This window comes from Bos indicus, chromosome 18 (assembly GCF_029378745.1).
Source record: "Bos indicus isolate NIAB-ARS_2022 breed Sahiwal x Tharparkar chromosome 18, NIAB-ARS_B.indTharparkar_mat_pri_1.0, whole genome shotgun sequence".
Classification (NCBI taxonomy): Eukaryota; Metazoa; Chordata; class Mammalia; order Artiodactyla; family Bovidae; genus Bos; species Bos indicus.
The window spans coordinates 4,308,377-4,327,116 of record NC_091777.1 but is presented as its reverse complement, the minus strand read 5'-3'; the positions used below and the strand labels follow the sequence as shown (position 1 = coordinate 4,327,116).

General features: G+C 38.8%; 1 protein-coding gene across 3 annotated transcripts in view; it reads right to left on the bottom strand.

The window, feature by feature from the left end:
- Nucleotides 1-18,740, bottom strand: part of CNTNAP4 (contactin associated protein family member 4) — a 286,323-nt gene that overhangs the window by 22,278 nt on the left and 245,305 nt on the right. For 2 of the 3 annotated variants that reach the window (XM_070770350.1, XM_070770352.1), the window contains 4 exons: nt 5,953-6,192; nt 4,260-4,484; nt 2,811-2,944; nt 1,883-1,970 (listed from right to left, as the gene is read on the bottom strand). In XM_070770350.1, the coding sequence (XP_070626451.1) occupies nt 1,883-1,970; nt 2,811-2,944; nt 4,260-4,484; nt 5,953-6,192 (687 nt within the window). The remainder of the gene's footprint in view (nt 1-1,882; nt 1,971-2,810; nt 2,945-4,259; nt 4,485-5,952; nt 6,193-18,740) is intronic. The other variant, XM_070770351.1, reaches the window with a different exon arrangement.

The following is an 18,740-nucleotide window of genomic DNA, read 5'->3' as shown; positions in this document are numbered from 1 at the left end:
CATAGCTCCATTTTAGCATCTATTTTTACCATAAATTAATGTAGCATATTAAAATATAATAATATACTACATAACATTTTGTTGTAAATGCATACATATACCACACCATATGACCATAAATTATTAGTCTCCTTTGAATTACACATGATTTGAATGCAATGTTAGTCCTTGGTCAAGATTCACACCTTAGGATATCAATAAATTCATACTTCCATTTTTAGGAGAATGAATTGATTCAGACTCTAAAGTTTACTGCTAAACTTGGACTTTAATCTTATTTTTCAGCATGAGTGATATGAGTCTTAATAACATGCTATTCTTGAGTAAAAACATTAACATCTTTAATTCCTTATTAATCTGCAATATTCGTTATAAAAAGGGAAACAAGTATCTATATAATGAATGTTATTATTCTACTGTTTGATTACAATCTTCCTCATAGAATGCAGGTCAGTTTCCCAATTGTTTTATAATATATTTAACATACTTCTATTCACACAAAGTATTTTCATCAGCAAATCTGGCATTAAGTTTGAAGATGCTATTTTTTCAAAAATATGATTTTATCAACATTATGCATAGTTGTTAGAATCTTTAATCTTTTAATTTTACATTTTTCTGTAAAATGCCTCAACTCAGACCCTACTAGACTGAGGAACTCATGAAATTGAAATTTATTATAATTATTTGATCTTTTTTATTACTATAGTTGAATTTATGTGGTTTATGCTATGAAACCACTTGGGATTTTCCAGTTAAGCTTCCAGATATCTAAGTAGTCCTTTACACATATATTTCATGTCCATCCTAGCATACTAGAAGAACAATTCAATTCAATTTCCTTTATTTGTTTGGAGAATAAGAGCATACAACTTTGGCACTTGTCACAATGCTAGAAAGACTATAAATATTTGTAAACTTAAGTATTAACCTTCTCAGAACCAATATCTTGATCATTCACCCACAGGTTTAATCAAGCATTCTCAAGATTCTAACATTATGTAAAAGGAATGTAAGAAGTGATATATCAAGGTACAAGTACCTGAAAAGGTCAAAAATAAAATATTTCATTTACTATCTTGGGCAAAATATTCCAGGCTAATGTCAAATATCAAACTAGGAATGAAAACCAGACTACAGGAAGTCCTCCAACCTCCCATTTATATCTAAAAAGAAAATCTCTTTTAAAATTTATTGCCCCTCTTTCCATTTAGTCTTTGCTGGCAAATATTTTAAAAGCACACATGTTTTGTGCTAAAATGGCAAGACTATGTTTCTCTTTCCATGCTATCATCAGAGGTAACTGGTGGACAGAAATAAGAATTACAAGGCATTTAGACAGACACTGGGTTATATTATAAGTCAGCAGGAGTGGCTGGCCGCTGCCTTCAACAAAACAGACAGGATCCAGGCCACAACCTGAAGCATATTCACCAACCAGCAGAATGGCAATTGCTTTCTCCTCCATATTCTTCTGACCTAATCCCAGTGCTATCATTAGATTATGGTTTATATGTCCGGCAGCTGATTGATATATGGTGTGTTATTTATACCTTTATTATTTGATATTTTTGAAGTGTGAGAGGGAGACCATGTTTCATTATGCTGGACTGACACAGGGCAGACACCAGCGTGGCGATACTATGCAAGGAGGATGCTTGCTCATCTTACAAAATGTCCCAGCTCACAATTACACACACCCCTGAGAAAGTACAGTTTCTGCCTTGATTATCATTCACTTCACAACTGAAATAAGGCAAGGGGTTTCTTTTGGCATGATGAATTTGTGTGTTTTGTGTGTGTGTTTGTGCATCTGGAACATGACTCTTCTGGTCCATGTTTATGCATCATGACTAGGCAAAAGGCTATTCCTTTTACTTACCTATAATCCTGCCCAGTACAAGGGATCTGACAGCACTGAGTTCTGTACCTGATGCCAGGTGGACTTGCCTCCTCATGCTCTCATCAATCTACAAAATTGTTACATGAGATGCAAATATCCACATGGATGTTGTCATTGAGAAGAGGACAGGAAGCAAAGGAAGACAAAACAAAATGATAAAATAGGCAATTGTTAATATGGCCCCAAAGATTAGAAAAACAGAGTTTAAAGTCAGTCATTTATACAGGTGAATATTATTTTCTAAACTACTTCTATGCTACCCTCAGACACCAGTGCACCCTACCTTCTATCCCCTTATATCACTTTATTTTTCTCCACTGTATAAGAAATTCAAATGGAGAAAACCCACAAAAAGATACAAGTTATCTTCATCTTGATATTTTTACTTAGCTGGGTATTTTTACTTGAGTCATTTAGCTAAGAAAGTTTCCTCTATCTAGAGGGCTGAAACATATGTGCTTTTCTTCAAAAGCTGGTAGAGTGAATAATTCAACTTTCTCTGCTGTAATTCACATCATTTTAGAATTCATTCTGAAATTGTGATCATTAATTTCTGTGCAAGAAATATGGCTGCACGTACAGCCATCTGAAGTAAACTGGTTTCATTAGAGTAGCAACAGTTCTGCCAATAGCAGATCACGCTAAACTAAAAAGCACTTCCCACCTGAGGAAAGCAAAAGTAAAACAAATAGGAAAGTTTGGCAATTTTAAGTATCAAATACTATTAATCTCTTAAACAGAATCCTACTGCTAAAAAAACAACACATTTGATGGTCTATGATCTGTGTAAGGGTGGCACTGGAAGAATGGCTTTATTTAATCTATCCATTATCCAGTTTCTGCTGCAGGTCCGTCATGCTGGGGAGTTTACTTGCAACCACTGCTTCTGCTGTATTTTCTCTATTACCTCCACAAAGACCACTGCTTCTTCTCTGTTAATCTTTACGTGGTGAAGTTGCCCATCGGCCATGTTTTTGAAATCAAAGTTAACAACATCGGGTTCTTGATATCTATTTAGCTTGTACCTGATCTGCAAACTTCCTAAAGTAGAGGGGAAAAGTTATAGTTTAGTTAAAATTGTATTTTTAAAAAATGCCTTTAAAAAAACCTCAGAGTCCTTTTTTGTTACTTACTAATACCTGGGGAAGAATTCACAACAGTTTATTTGGCTGTACACTTTCATCATAATTCCTAGAAGTCAGTTTCCATGTGAAATTGCACTATTTTCCCAAAATTAAGAGCAAATATGCTGCCAATAAGCAGGTTCTTTGTTGCAAATATTTAATTTGTCAAATATGTAATTAAGCATATGCAAATCTTTGTACTAGCCTCTGACTTAAAATAATAAGGTTTAATATATTATGAAATATCAAACTACTGTGGAATATTGCAGTAACTTTCTTTCTGTAATTCATCTTTCAAAAAGTATGCCTACCATTCCTGAAATGCAACTGATGAATGGAATTATTATTATCAAATACAGTTTTACTAAAGATAAGGAATATTTTTCAAGTGGTCATGGTTATAGAGTTTGGAATGAAATTAGGGTGAGATGAATAGTTTTAAGCCAAACTTACTATTAGAGTTAATACTACTCATTTAATTGCCTGCAAAGATGTCAGTAAATCTACTTCACAGGATATCTTTCAGTTTAACAAATATATGTAGAAAAACTTCAAGCTCAAAATACATATTGTAAGGAGGAATATACTTATTGAACAATATTTTTTAAAATTTGGTGTTCAGTGCCCTTGGGCCATATTTTATTTAGTTGAAATGATATATCTGCATGTTTGTACGTTCCTTTGTTTTCCTCACCCAGACAATTTATTCACAAAATTTTTTTATCTGTAACCCAGATAAAGGGACGAGAACAACAACAGTAAGTGGCTCTCCGTAGCACACACGTCCTAAACCGCACACCATCATCCTGCACTGGTGTACTAGAAAATCAGAACCAAGAGATTATTTTATGGACATCTTCTTATACATAATGCTAATTGGTTAACATTCTCTCAAAACTTCTCTACTTCGATTTGAAGGAAATATTTTATATAAAATTTATATATTTATATAAAATATTTATAATAAATATTTTATCTACATAAATTAAACATTCACACAAAATATGTTAAATTACCAAAGCTATATGGCTATAAAGACATTTTAAGTATTTTAAATAATCCTTTTAGATTAAATTTACAGGACAGCACTGAAAAAACAAAACTGAATACATCAAACAGGCACATTTATTTTTTTCCTGTTTGTAGTCTGAGAAGCAAGAACATGAGAAGTATCCATATTACTACAGATCTAATGCTCTGATAGTATTTTCTCTCATCTGAACAGCACTCACCGTTTTTGGCTAGGATAACGGAAAGGTACTCTTTATAAAAGGAACTCAGATAGAGCAGCAGGCTTGGCGTCCGTGTTGTGCGGAAGCTAAACTTGATCGTTTCCCTGCTCAGCCTGGTGTCACCATGAAACGAAGCCGCGTGGGAGCTGGAATTCTTACTTAAGGAGTAATTTTCTTGAAAATTGTAAATCACAGATGAGCCAGATCCAAAATAGGCAGAAATCTCTGAAATGATAAGCACACTTTATGTTTAAAAAAATTGAAGACCAAGGATTATTCCATGGTCTCAGTTATGACACTTTTTAAATTTAAAAAATAACTATCCAAGTTTTAAAAAATCATTTTACTTACATAAATGATTTTAATACTTAGGATTTATTCATTTAGGATTAGTATTTATTAATTTAGGATTAATATCAGAAATTCATGCACACACACACACACAAATATATTTGTATAAAAATGAAGAGGATGGTGGAAGGGGCAACTAGTTTGGGATTCCGGAGCTCTTCCCTTCCTCACTATACAGGGCGGTTGTTGAATGCGAGCTGCAGGTGATCCGCATGGATAATGTGGCAACATCTCCACTCAGTGCTTTAGGGGTTTTGTCTGTTTGTTTTATTTTTACTATCTATAATATTCGTTTTAAATCCTATATACTATGTGGATGCAGAATAACATTCCCGATTACACTTTGCAAGATGACCTGGAAATCATTTAGATTCAGAAAACGAAGACATGCTCTTGTAAAGACACGGTCTTCGTTCTAACTTTAAACAGGAGAATTACAGAAAGACAGAAGCAGTGGTTGATTACCCAAGGTTGATTTTAAACGATAAGTTATTCCTGATAGAAAGTAGATGATTTGAAGAGTTCGTTTTGGCCAACTTTCCTTTAAACAATCCCAAATGTTTTCATTGCAAAGCAGGGATCGCTTCAGTTTGAGGCCAATTTTCGTTAGTCTCCTTCAGGTGAAGGTCCAGTAGTCCAGAAACACTTAAGTAAAGCAATTGAATTAAACTGGATGACGATTTTCTATGAGGAACTATGAAGGTGTAGCAAATGTTTGTCTATTCACAGAAATCTGTTCAGAACGCTAAATGCTACACTCAGCTTTTCCCTTCTTCCATGACGTGGATCAGTGAACAAGACCAGCTGAAAAACGGTCCACTGTTTCACTTCACCAACAGAAAGTCAGCGTTTCACAGAACAAGGTGTCTGAGTATCTCTATTTTGTCACATGTCGATACTCAATGGAAAAGTTATTTCTAGTCCTGTTTGCTAAACAATATTTGTTGGCTCAAACAACAAGGCTTCCCAAATGTCTTTGCATGGCTGGCCATCTTCAAAAATAACAACAATGCTTGTAATGATTTTAAAAATGAGAACTGCCCCCATGGGACTGGCTGTTGACACCTGTATTATTTGAGCATTAACAGTAGATAGAAAAGAGCAGATGGAGCAGCTGATACTTTAGAAGGTTTATCAGTAAAAGACACAGTTTTTAAGGAACTGAGGCAAATATTTAAGTAATGAAATGTCATGGGCATAAAATAGGCAATTCCCCCCCCCCCAAAAAAATGTTCAGGAATGGAAATATTTTTGTTTTAAAGAGCTACAAAGAAAAGAACTGCTGGAGGTTTTATTCACGTTGGGTCAGTCTTGCTCTTGGGGGGATCCTTGTCATACTCACCGTCTGAGCAGAAGGGCCCCGCGTACGCGGAGGAGGTGCAGTCACAGGAGAACCCGCTGGGCTTCTCCATGCACATGCCCCCGTGGTGGCACAACCTCCCATAGCTGCTGCAGTGCCCTCTGCACCCCGGCTCCACTCCCGGGGTCACCCTGGCTCTTTCTTCCAGGTCCAGGGCCTCTCCGTTCAACTGCAGAGACCGAATGCAACCCAGGAAGCCCCTCTGTCGGGTGGCCGTTCCACCTACAAGGGAAATACTGCACATGCGAACATGTTCTGAGGGGTTTCGTTCAGGATTTTAAGACCAAGCAAGACTGAGGCCTCACAGAGGCCAAAATTGTGGCCTTAACAAAGAACGGCCAGAGTCAGAGGGTCTATATGCTTCTGTAAGCACGATTTGTGACAAAATACTATTAAAAGAATTCATAAAGATAAAATTCATTCATTCATTTTTTTCCCCAAAGGTTGAATTTGTTACAGATTTGTTTTCTAAAAGAGTTTTATAAAACTTTAAATTGGAGACTTTTAAAATCAGTTTGTTTTATTTTAAAGAACAAATTAAAGGCTCTATTTCACTTTCATTCAAAATAACAGTGATATGTATTGATATTCTTATGTAGAAACTAATTTTTTCTTGCAATTTTTAATAAGCATATATTTGTGGGTGGAGGAGGGCATGGCAACCCACTCCAGTATTCTTGCCTGGAGAATCCCATGGACAGAGGAGCCTGGTGGGCTCCCCTGGGGTCACATGAGGTCACAAAGACTTGGACAGGACTGAAGCTTCTTAGCACGCATGCAGGCACCACACATGTGGTTGTCCTTCATATTGCAACCTGATCCTGATGCGGGACAGCTTTCATAGTGAGAATTATGAAGGAATCCTTGAGTTCTTCTAACTTGATTGTGCATTGATGTAATCTTTTGGTCATTATCCTTTCATCAAACACGCAGCAGCAGACTGAGCACCAGAGTATCTGCTTTTGTTGGGTGTATTTCCCAGTGAAGTTTTTCAAGTGTTGGACCAGTGCTTACTGTTTTGGAAAGATTCTCAACAACACTGGGGAAGTGGGTTAATGGAGACACAGAGTGGTGTAACATTTACTGAATGAAAGATAACAACATGCACTTAGCAAGCCGCCCTTGAAGAGGTTTTAAGAGTTTGGGAAGAATCAGACCCTGCTGTCCTAAGGCAGTGGAGGAGGAAACGGCAGTTCACTCCAGTATTCTTGCCTGGAGAAGTCCATGGACAGAGGAGCCTGGTGGGGCTATAGCACACGGGATGGCAAAGAGTTGGACACAACTGAGTGGCTGACACACACACATCCTAAGGCAGAGGTTCTCAAACGTCAGGAATAAGAGTATCTCATGGAAAGGCTTCTTGAAAATACAGGCTTAGGCTCCCCCAAAAATACTGATTGTGGTGGGCCACACACAAGGCTGTGAATCAGACTGAGACAGTCACCTGACTCCCATATATAAAGCATCGTCTTAATAGGAATGAAACCTCTGAGTGCACTTGGACATACATCGGTGCCCAGGAATATCAATAAATAAAAGCTCAGAACTCGAAATAGGAAAACAGTGTCCTAATCTAAATAATCCAGGTGATTTACCCAAAAACACTTAGATGTTCTTGGAACCTCTGAAAAGGAGCTTCATCTTTTGTACAGCTGATGTTGTCTCACCACCAGGACTGCATACCCGCTCCGTACCTGTTCTCTCTTCCTAAAATGGGTTCACTCCCTCCTCCCTCACTTCATCTAGCGAGCTCCTAATCTAGCCCCATTTACGTAAGGTCTCCTTATTCTCAGAGATTAAAGAGGTGTTTTTTTTTTTAATTTTAGAACCAGAAAATTTCCAGAAAGAACCTACAAAAATATGTCATCATCCAGCAAGCTTTACATTTGAACAATTTACTTTCTATATTACCAGTGTCTCTCCATCAAAATACACACTCAGTTAGGGCTATTTCAATCACACTGAAACCCCAGCACACAGAACAGCATCTGACACAGAATTTGTTGTTGTTCAGTCAACTCTTTGCGACCTCATGGACTGCACCATGCCAGCTCCCTTGTCTTTCACTAGCTCACACATAACAGCGTTGCAATAACTATTTACAACTACAGCTAAATGAACATTAGTCATAGCTAAGCATTAATACTCAATTAATTTACTGTTAATAATCAACACACTCATTCATTAAACTGATTGTAGTAGCAGCTGGGAGCATGGTGCTTCAAAAGTTGAAAAGAGGTACATTTCCTCACAGGGATGTTTGGGTCCCTGGGACTGAGAACATTGATAAAACTCAATGAATATTTCTGAATAAATTAATTCTATGCTTTTGGATAATGACATACCATGAAGACAAAACTAAAAGCATCTCCTGAGACTGAATCTCCTGGGACTCATGGTATTATATAATTCAGATTCATAGATGTAATGGTCCCTATTCAAATGATTGTATTTATTTATTTTTGCCATTCTCACCAGTTTTTTTAAACATAACAAAGTTACATATAGTTTTCCTATATATTGCAATTATTTTTAAGTAGATAAATTAAGATGTTTATTTGGAGTTTCAACACCAAACTCTCAAAAATTCATAGAATGAATAGACAAGTAGAAGGACATAGTAGAGCTGAAAAGCACTATGAACCAATTCAACATAATTAAGATTTATACAATTTTCACACAATAGGAGGATACAAATTCTATTCAAGTTCCCATAGACTATAAACCAGGAGAAACCGGAACATATCCAGGGACATAAAACTAGGTGCAAAATTTTCATCGTCTACAGGTATTGAGTCAAATGACGGTATTAAACGTCTATATTCAAATGGCTTCAGCTGACATTATTTACACCTCTTCGATAAAGAATATGAAAACCTTAAGGGGGTGGGTGTCATATGCTCTATTTATAAATCCAGATTTAGTGTGGTATGGAGCCAGACATCGTACAATTCCAGGCTCTTGGGCAAGGCAGGGACAAGTTGCTGCTATCCCAGAGTTTCAGAATCGCTGCCACCCTTGCTGCGCTCCTTCTACACTTCCTCATCTTCTGCCATCCCTGGCGTCTCTCTGCATCCCTCGTCCTCAGGACATCTTTTCCTTCCACATCCAGGCTGCTGCTATCTTGACTCAGTAAGAATGTCTAGGGCTCAGTCAAGTCTGTGACAGAGATTCTTGGGGCATCCTTGCTGGAGTTCTCTTTCCTGGGTAAGGAGGTCGGCCCGCAGCCTTGGTTTTAGCTCTGGCCCGGGCACTCTTTGGAGGAGGGCCAGATGCTATGAAGTCTTCATTAGAGGTGTGTATTCCTGGTGTATTTCACTGACTTCATGTTACAGTATTTTAAATCATGGTGTAGAGTTTATAGTACACAGCACCACTAAATCACTGTCTGTTATGCATTTGTCACTCTGAAATATCCACAGGCTCTCTGATTTAGGGGTTTATCTCAGTCTGCCAGTGACATAATAATAACTAAATAACCTGGAGTCCAACAACTTAAGACATCCATTTTCATCAGCTCCATCTCATTCATTCTTGTTTGTTTTCTGCTGTTTTTGTTGCAGATGAGAGACTAGAGGCACAGACAAGTTCAGGGACTAGCCCGTGGGCACAGCTGAGAAATTTTAGAATAAATATGTTTAGTCAGAGGCAGAGTTAAGACAAAAACCTACAGTTGGGGATGCCTCCTTCTTCTCCACACCAAAACCCGGTCAAAAAAGAAGAGTTGCATTTTCTTCTCCTCAGATCACTTTCAATTTCAATGGCATTTCAGTCCTGCTAGCATTATTTAGCAGCTCTTTTCTGGACACTGTCTGACACTGGAGGTAAAGAGTGCAGAGTTACACACAGTGGGTCTTGGTCTCACAGATCTCATGGTATAGTAATGGATTTAGGAAGGGAAACATGAGCATAGAAAGAGGTAGAAAGAGATACCAAGTGGAGAGGAAGGTCAGAGGATGGGGATATTCACAGGTAGAAATATATGCATATACATGTGAAATGCATGCTTAAACGGCATTTGTAATAGTGAGAAGAAAATCAACACAGTTTGTAAGTAAGATTTCTTGATTCTGTACTTTTAAAGAGTTTCGTGTGTATGTGCTCAGACACTCAGTCGTGTCTGACTCTTTGCAATCCCATGGATGGAAGCCCACCAGGCTCCTCGTCCTTGGGATTTCTCAGGCACGTAGTGGGCTGCCATTTCCTTCTCCCGGAGATCTTCCTGACCCAGGGATCAAACCTGTGTCTCCTGTATTGGCAGGCCATTCTTTACCACTAAGCCACCTGGGAAGCCCTCTTAAGGAGCTAATGTTTGCCTAATTAAATGGCTTTAAACTACATTTTAAAATTACCAAGAAAATGTGATGTCCAATTAAATAAACATTTGCAGCACATGGGTATTGAAGATTTTTACTTTACCATGAGGCTTCAAGTTACTAACCTTTCATTTTAAGATGTAGCTGTTCAGGAAAACATGGTTCATGTAAATAGGGTTGGGCTTGAAAGCTTAATTAGACATTCCAACGACTTCTCCAGGTTAGAGGATGTCCAATTAAAATGAGTTGCAGTTTGATTAATTGATTCTGGATGCTTCTGCTGAGTTATTATGTTTGGAACCGTCTTCCAATTAATTTGCTATCAATTTACCTGCCATACTGTATCAGATATAATGGATTCTGGAACTTCATATACACTGCACATTTTGTGAAACAAACACCCAACCTTCCTATGTGGATGGATACAACCGAATCTGTTCACTTACACACGGTATTGGGATATTGCACCTAAACAAGTGTGCTAGGTGCCAAGTGGAGACTGAGCCCAATCCTTTCATCACGTTTCATGCTCTCAGGAAATCAGACTAAGTGACAGATGCTATTGTCACAGAGTCCAAGCTGGCTCTTTCCTATGCCAATTTCCCACTACTTCTGTGGCAGGAAGACCTTTAATTTTTTAATGGCAAATTATTTATGTGCTTTGCTCGAATATAATTGAGGATTAACTGGGAACTGTACAATCCATCCAGGGGCCTTAGAAGAACAAAGAAAACAAGATCCCCCAAAATCCAAAATTGCAGAGGCTCGTCGGGCAGAGGACAGGGGCTCTCTCTGAGCAGGGCACTCTGCAGAGAATGGCAGGGAGGCCCTGGCCACGGGCCTTCAACGGGGGCAGGGAAGTGACTGGGCATGCGGGCGGGGCCTGGACCAGGTCAGGGGACTGTGCTCTGCACACCACGCAGCGGGTCTTCCCAGCCACCCCCGAGGTCCGGGGGAAGACACGGCCTTGCAGCAACAATAGCATCAGTTCGTGTAAGTGCTGAGGCCGGATGCCCAGCTATAGTTTTGCCATGGAACATTTCTTACTGAACAAAGCCCTGCAAGGCTGGGAAGAGCAGGACTGTCCTCCCTCAAGTTCAAAGAGCTGTGACGGCTGAAAGAGGCAGGTGGTGTAAGAAAGCATGCCACAGGCAGAAAAGTCAGTCACTTTTCCCTGAACCAGAGCCAGTGATGAGCACGGGTCCTGGTGGTAGCAGCAACAGGGAAAAATGGGTCTACTCAGAGTTAAGGCCATAGTGCTCAGTGATTCGACCATACTAAGGCCTGTTTTTCAAAGAAATGAACCTTGGTGCTATTCATCATATTCTCTGATCTCAAGAGATCCCATTTGAATTCTGATTTAAGAATTCAATTCAACGGTCACTCAAGATTTGCCACTGGACAAGGAAAAGTCCACTGGGAGCTTCTCTGGTTAATCATGAAAATGACATCTCAAAGAGAGAAGAAAATATTTGAAATAAATGATATGATTACATTACAGAGCAACACGACTTTTATTGCACTGAACTTTGGTAATGAGGGAATGTATTTATGACTACAAAGGAAAATTAGCCTGTAATAAAAATTATTCAAACATCAAGTTGTTTGGCATTCTCTTCCTGTAGCTATATTTTAGCCTATCAAAAACAAACAGAAAGTAAAGAGAAAGAAATCTAGATTATATTATAATTAAGAACTTCTGCTCATCAAAAGACATCAGCAATGTGAAAATGCAAACCGTAAAGGAAAATATCTATAATAAATGAATCTGTAAAGGACTCATCCACTATATATATAAAGAACTTCTAAATTTTTCTTAAAAGAAGACAACCCTGTAGAAAATGGGCAACAGATCTCAACAGCCACTTCAAAAAGGATGATATCCAAATGGCCAACAGAGATTTGGCAGTGTCTCCTAACGCTTGACATATGCTTATTCCTATGACCCAGTACGGAGAAGGCAATGGCCCAGTAATTCCACCCCTAGGTACACAACCAACCAGAATACAAGCATATGTTCACCAAAAGACCAGCACAGGGCTGTATTTGTAATATGCAACTTTGAAAGTATGCAAACATCCATCTGCAGTAAATAAATATATCTCTGTTCTGGTACTGTCCTGGTACTTCCCTGTGGCTCAGCTGGTAAAGAATCCACCTGCAATGCGAGAGACCTGGGTTCAATCCCTGGATTGGGAAGATCCCCTGGAGAAGGGAGTGGCTTCCCACTCCAGTATTCTTGGGCTTCCCTTGTGGCTCAGCTGGTAAAGAATCCACCTGCAATGCAATGCAATGCAGGAGACCTGGGTTCAATCCCTGGGTTGGGAAGATGCCCTGGGGAAGGAAAAGGCTACCCACTCCAGTATTCTGGCCTGGAGAGTTCCATGGATTGTAAAGTCCACGGGGTTGCAAAGAGTCGGACACGACAGAGCGACTTTCACTTTCACTTTTCTGGTACTGTCAGTGTCCCCAAAGCTCCCCATGAATGTGTGACTAGGTTGAAAACCAGCCTTCAGAGCTTCAATGTGTTAGAGTTCAGCATTAACCTTTGGGTATGGTATTTAGAAACTGTTTGCTCAAGATAATAAATATTTGTAGATTTGCTGCAATTCAAATGCAATGCAAATGACTTCTGAGTCTATGTCAGGAGTCCTTACTTCTCCTTCGGGTCCTAGTCCCAAAGTATTGAAATGAAGTTTGCCCCATTTAGAAACCTTCCAGTGAAAGAATTCAGGCTGCAAACAAAAATTGCAGAGCTGGTTGAATGAAAATCAATTCAAGGCTAATTTAAGATGCTTCTAAGAAAAATGCTGAGTTTACAAACCAAAATAGAAAATGACCACTGTCACATTTCAGCTTAAAAAAAATGATTGATTCTTTTCTCTGCATCATTTCCGTGGCTGGAGAATGGCTGTGGGTGTGTAATCACAGCAGTGACTCTCAACATTGAGTCCCCCATGTCTACAAGGTCAAGGGCATATGTTTACTACACCAATCAGCATTGAGTTGCTAAACTTATTTTTAAAGATAGGGAATAGCATCTCTGAATAGGACTATTTAAGACATGTCATGAATCACACAAAAAAAATAAAGGACAGAGTGAAAGAATGTGAAAAGGTTGGTAAGGACTTAATGCCATAATTTAGAACAAGATTGGAGAAAGATGGGCGACAGATAGGAGGGGAATCGTCATTTTTACACTAAATAGCAATGTGATGGCTGAGATTTCCTGGGGGGAGGGAAGATGTTCTACTGTTTCTCATCTGACCGTCACATCAGTGTTAACTTTTTCATATAAAGATTTCCATTCATGATTTCATTACTCCTTCACTTTGCATGCCATCCTACAGTTTAGATTAGTTGAAGATAGTTATGCTAATATCAGGAGCTACACGGATTGTTCAAGTTCTTGTTTTTTATCATTTCGTGGTATAGTTGAATCTCTGAAACTATATACCATCTCCTTATGCCTATTTCAACTGCCATGTATAATTGCTGCTCAGCTGAATCACATTTTCAGTCATGCTTTCTATTTAGTTTTACTGATTCTGCTCAGAAATAAAAAGATTTTGCTCAGAAGCATTAGTCTTACCTCAGAGTCTCACTCTGAGATGTGAACAGACTTTATTATCGGTCCTTAGAGGACAGAGTGAAGCAAGCGATGGAGAAAATACACTGGTTTCCTTTATGTTATCCTATTGCAGTGCTCACTTCTGCTGCTGCTGCTGCTAAGTCGCTTCAGTCTTGTCCGACTCTGTGAAACCCCATAGATGGCAGCCCACCAGGCTCCTCCGTCCCTGGGATTCTCCAGGCAAGAACACTGGAGTGGGGTGCCATTGCCTTCTCCGACTCACTTCTGAGAGGCTGCCAAAACCTCTCATCTCAAAAAAAGGTAATGTAAATCAACATAGACCTGGCAATGGTAGCACAGGCAGCTGGAGAAGATAATTTAAATCAAGATTAACATATATTCAAATATCTGCAATGTTTTACTTGTAGGGAAAAGTGTTGAAGAGAGTATCTTAAACAAGCAAATTTCTACATTGTTGAAAGTTCTACTGTTTCATATTTGTAGTACTACAAAATAACTTTATTTGGTATTTGAAATATTCCACAATGGGTTTACTGTTTTGTGCTCTGCTGCTGCTGCTGCTGCTAAGTCGCTTCAGTCGGGTCCAACTCTGTGTGACCTCATAGATGGCAGCCCCCCAGGTTCCCCCATCCCTGGGATTCTCCAGGCAAGTATACTGGAGTGGGTGGCCATTTCCTTCTCCAATGCATGAAAGTGAAAAGTGAAAGTGAAGTCACTCAGTCTTGCCCGACTCTTAGCGACCCCATGGACTGCAGCCCACCAGGCTCCTCCGTCCATGGATTCTCCAGGCAAGAGTACTGGAGTGGGGTGCCATTGCCTTCTCCAGTTTTGTGCTCTATTTGGTTATAAAAAAGAAGGTGAATTTTTTAATAAAAACTACTGAATGCTGTGGTAATAACATAATCTAACTTTGACCAATTGATACACTAACCTTGGCCTTTCAGCTTTGCCCTATTTATAAAAATTCTGCTTCCACATAATTTAAAATGTCATCATCATCACCATCATCAATGTCTCAATTTAAACATTTTTATTAGGAGAAAAATTGATGCTGGAAACTACAGGCTTACTCTTTTCGATTACACTTATCTCATTTATTTGTCCTGATCCCCAAATACAAATGATAGTCATTATACACCCTTGAAAATACTGATTAGTCATAATTATTTTTAATATGGATGGATGAACTACAAATTAAACTCTTGAACCTGTAAGTAAGGGAAATGAAATTGCCCTTTAAGATTTTAGCCAGAAAATCAATTATATTGGATTAAAGCAGGGACTTCCAGTCACCCAAGGAGTCAAGGCTCTGAGAGTTGACTTAACTCCAACAATGTGAAGGCATTAATATGTGGGGAAGCAGTTTCTAAGAGAAGGTCCCTTTACATCTGTCATGTGCTGGCAAAGAACACTTGAACAAAGCAGCCCGACTTCCTGGTGACAGTGATGGTGGGTGGGTGGAACCTCAACTGGGGAGGCAGGCTATTTTCTCTGGACTATGAAGAATACCCAGCGGTCTTTTCCAGGCCGGCAAGACTGTGGTTTGGACTGCATATGTGGGGCCCGGGAACAGCTTTAATCCTGCTGCAAGTTAGGATAAAGGAAGAAAACAAGAAAAGCTAACTTCAGATGAAATTAAAGACTGAGAAATGATGTGAGTGATTCAGAGAACTTGCAGAAGGATATTAGCAGGAGTAAATGGAAAACACTAGCAGTGATAAACAACTCATTAATAAGTGGTGTACACCTCCATTTAAGACATATCCCAACTTTCTTTATCACCATCTCCCCTCTGGCCCATGCTGCCACAATCTCTCTCAGGGACTAAAGCCATGGCCTTCTTCTACCTTTTCCCTACTAAGAGAGAATGTAGAAAACAGAAATTAGACCATTCCACTCATCTGAGCCTTTAGAATAAAATCCAAAGTCCAGACCATGGCCTTACAATATATAACTCAACCTCGCTTTGCACCATCCTCTCCTCCCACACAAATTCCATCCGCAGACACCTTGAGTTACTCCTTAATTCCCAAAGTTCATCGCCATTGCCTGGAATTCTCTTCCTTTGGATGTTCACAGGGATTCCACTCCTACTTCCGCTGGCCTCTGTTCCAATGTAAGGTCCTCAGAGAGGGCTTCTGTGAATACCCCACTTGAAATAAAAGTCTGCAAACCAAACTGCCTGATGTCTTATTCTACTTTTACTTTCTGTATTTATCATTATCTGAAATTTTACATATATGTGTGTATGCAAGCTTGTGTGTGTATATACACATTTTTTATATACATACATATATATATATATATATGGAATGTGAGGTCAAGTGGGCCTCAGAAAGCATCACTATGAACAAAGCTAGTGGAGGTGATGGAATTCCAGTTGAGCTATTTCAAATCCTAAAAGACGATGCTGTGAAAGTGCTGCATTCAATATGAAAGCAAATTTGGAAAACTCAGCAGTGGCCACAGGACTGGAAAACGTCAGTTTTCATTCCAATCCCTAAGAAAGGCAATGCCAAAGAATGCTCAAACTATCGCTCAATTGCACTCGTCTCAAACACTAGCAAAGCCATTCTAGTTACTTGGAGAATTCAAAATTCTCCAAGCCAGGTTTCAACAGTATAAGAACTGTGAACTTTCAGATGTTCAAGCTGGATTAAAAAAAATGCAGAGGAACCAGAGATCAAATTGCCAATATCCGTTGGATCATCAAAAGAGTTCCAGAAAAACATCTACTTCTGCTTTGTTGACTATGCCAAAGCCTTTGACTGTGTGGATCACAACAAACTGTGGAAAATTCTTAAAGAGATGAGAATACCAGACCATCTCACCTGCTTCTTGAGAAATCTACATGCAAGTCAGGAAGCAACAGTTAGAACTGGACATGGAACAACAGACTGGTTCCAAATAGGAAAAGGAGTATGTCAAGGCTGTATTTGTCACCCTGCTTATTTAACTTATACGCAGAGTACATCATGAGAAATGTTGGACTGGATGAAGCACAGGCTGGAATAAAGATTGCCAAGAGAAATATCAACAACCTCAGATATGCAGATGACACCACCCTTATGGCAGAAAGTGAAGAAGAACTGAAGAGGCTCTTGATCAAAGTGAAAGAGGAGAGTGAAAAAGTTGGCTTAAAGCTCAACATTCAGAAAACTAAGGTCATGGCATCTGGTCCCATCACTTCATGGCAAACAGATGGGGAAACAGTGGAAACCGTGATAGACTTTATCTTTTGGGGCTCCAAAATCACCGCAGATAGTGATTGCAGCCATGAAATTAAAAGATGCTTGCTCCTTGGAGGGAAAGCTATGACCAACTTAGATGCATATTAAAAAGCATAGACATTACTTTGCCAACAAAGGTCCATCTGGTCAAGGCTATGGTTTTTTCAGTAATCATATATGGATGTGGGATTTGGACTATAAAGAAAGCTGAGCGCAGAAGAATTGATGCTTTTGAACTGTGTTGTTGAAGAAGATTCTTAAGAGTCCCTCGGACTGCAAGGAGATCCAACCAGTCTATCCTAAAGGAAATCAGTCCTGAATATTCATTGGAAGGATTGATGTTGAAGCTGAAACTCCAATATTTTGGCCACCTGATACAAAGTACTGACTCACTGGAAAAACCCTGATGCTGGAAAAGATTGAAGGTGGGCAGAGAAGGGACAACAGAGGATGAGATGGTTGGATGGCCTCACCAATTCAGTGGACATGAGTTTGGGTAAGCTCCAGGAGTTGGTGATGGACAGGGGGGCCTGGTGTGCTGCAGTCCATGGCGTCGCGAAGAGTCAGACGTGACTGAGCAACTGAGCTGAACTGAACTGATATTTATATATGTATTTTTTTGTTTTGTCTTATTTGTCTTTATTTTTTTTTGGCTGCCTCTTGCCTTTTTCCCTGAAATATACTCTCAGGAAGGCAGAAAACTACCTTTTGTCTTAATAAGTGCTACATCAAACTAGCTGTGATTATTACTAGTTTTTTTGATACTAGTTTTCACCCATTTTATGCTAATTCAGTATAACTTTTTAATTATAATTTAAATTCTATTGAATCTTCCCAAAGGGGAAAGGTATTTTCATCTAGAAATAAAAAAAATGCTGATTTAACAGTAATATTGTAAATTGACAAATTTTGATGTTATCTTGCATGTATTATTCTATTAACTTGGTTGGGGTCCTTTCCTAAGAGTAGTTCAGTCTTATAGTAGAGGTAAAGACAAAAATAGATACTTATATGGCCTCTTGACAATCAATGATGTGTCTCTACCTAAGGCTGCAAGACTTTCTTTCAACATGAGTCCATTTTTTAATATAATCACATTAACCACTTCTATTTACTCCATTAGCTGTGAGTAGGAAGGAGGAAGCTATATAAAGAGATTTTTCTCAATAGACGTAACTTTTTCCAAAGATCTTTCTTTCTGCTTTTCCTTTTAATTTTCAATGATTTTGAAAATACATTAAAGATTTCAATTTCTAAAACTTTCTAATAACACGATCATGCTTGAATTTAACATATGGGAATGTAAAAATCCTAACCAATATTCTGCATAAAGATAAAATGTCTTAGATCCTTATTAACATGACTGATGGCAAAAGACTCAAGTCTGCCCTAATATATCATTCTATATCATAATAGTATTTCTACCCATTACAACTACCTGAAAACAAATTAAGGCCAGGGTTCCTATCAGACACAATACACGGTGACTCCATTTCTAGGAAGTTAAAATTCATACCAAGAATGAAAGGTCATGCCCAGGCAAACTGCAACAGATTTCACTGAAAAATTCAAGGACTGTTTCAGCTTTCTCAATTTCTAAGAACAGGAAGGCTATTTCCTAGATCCTGACAG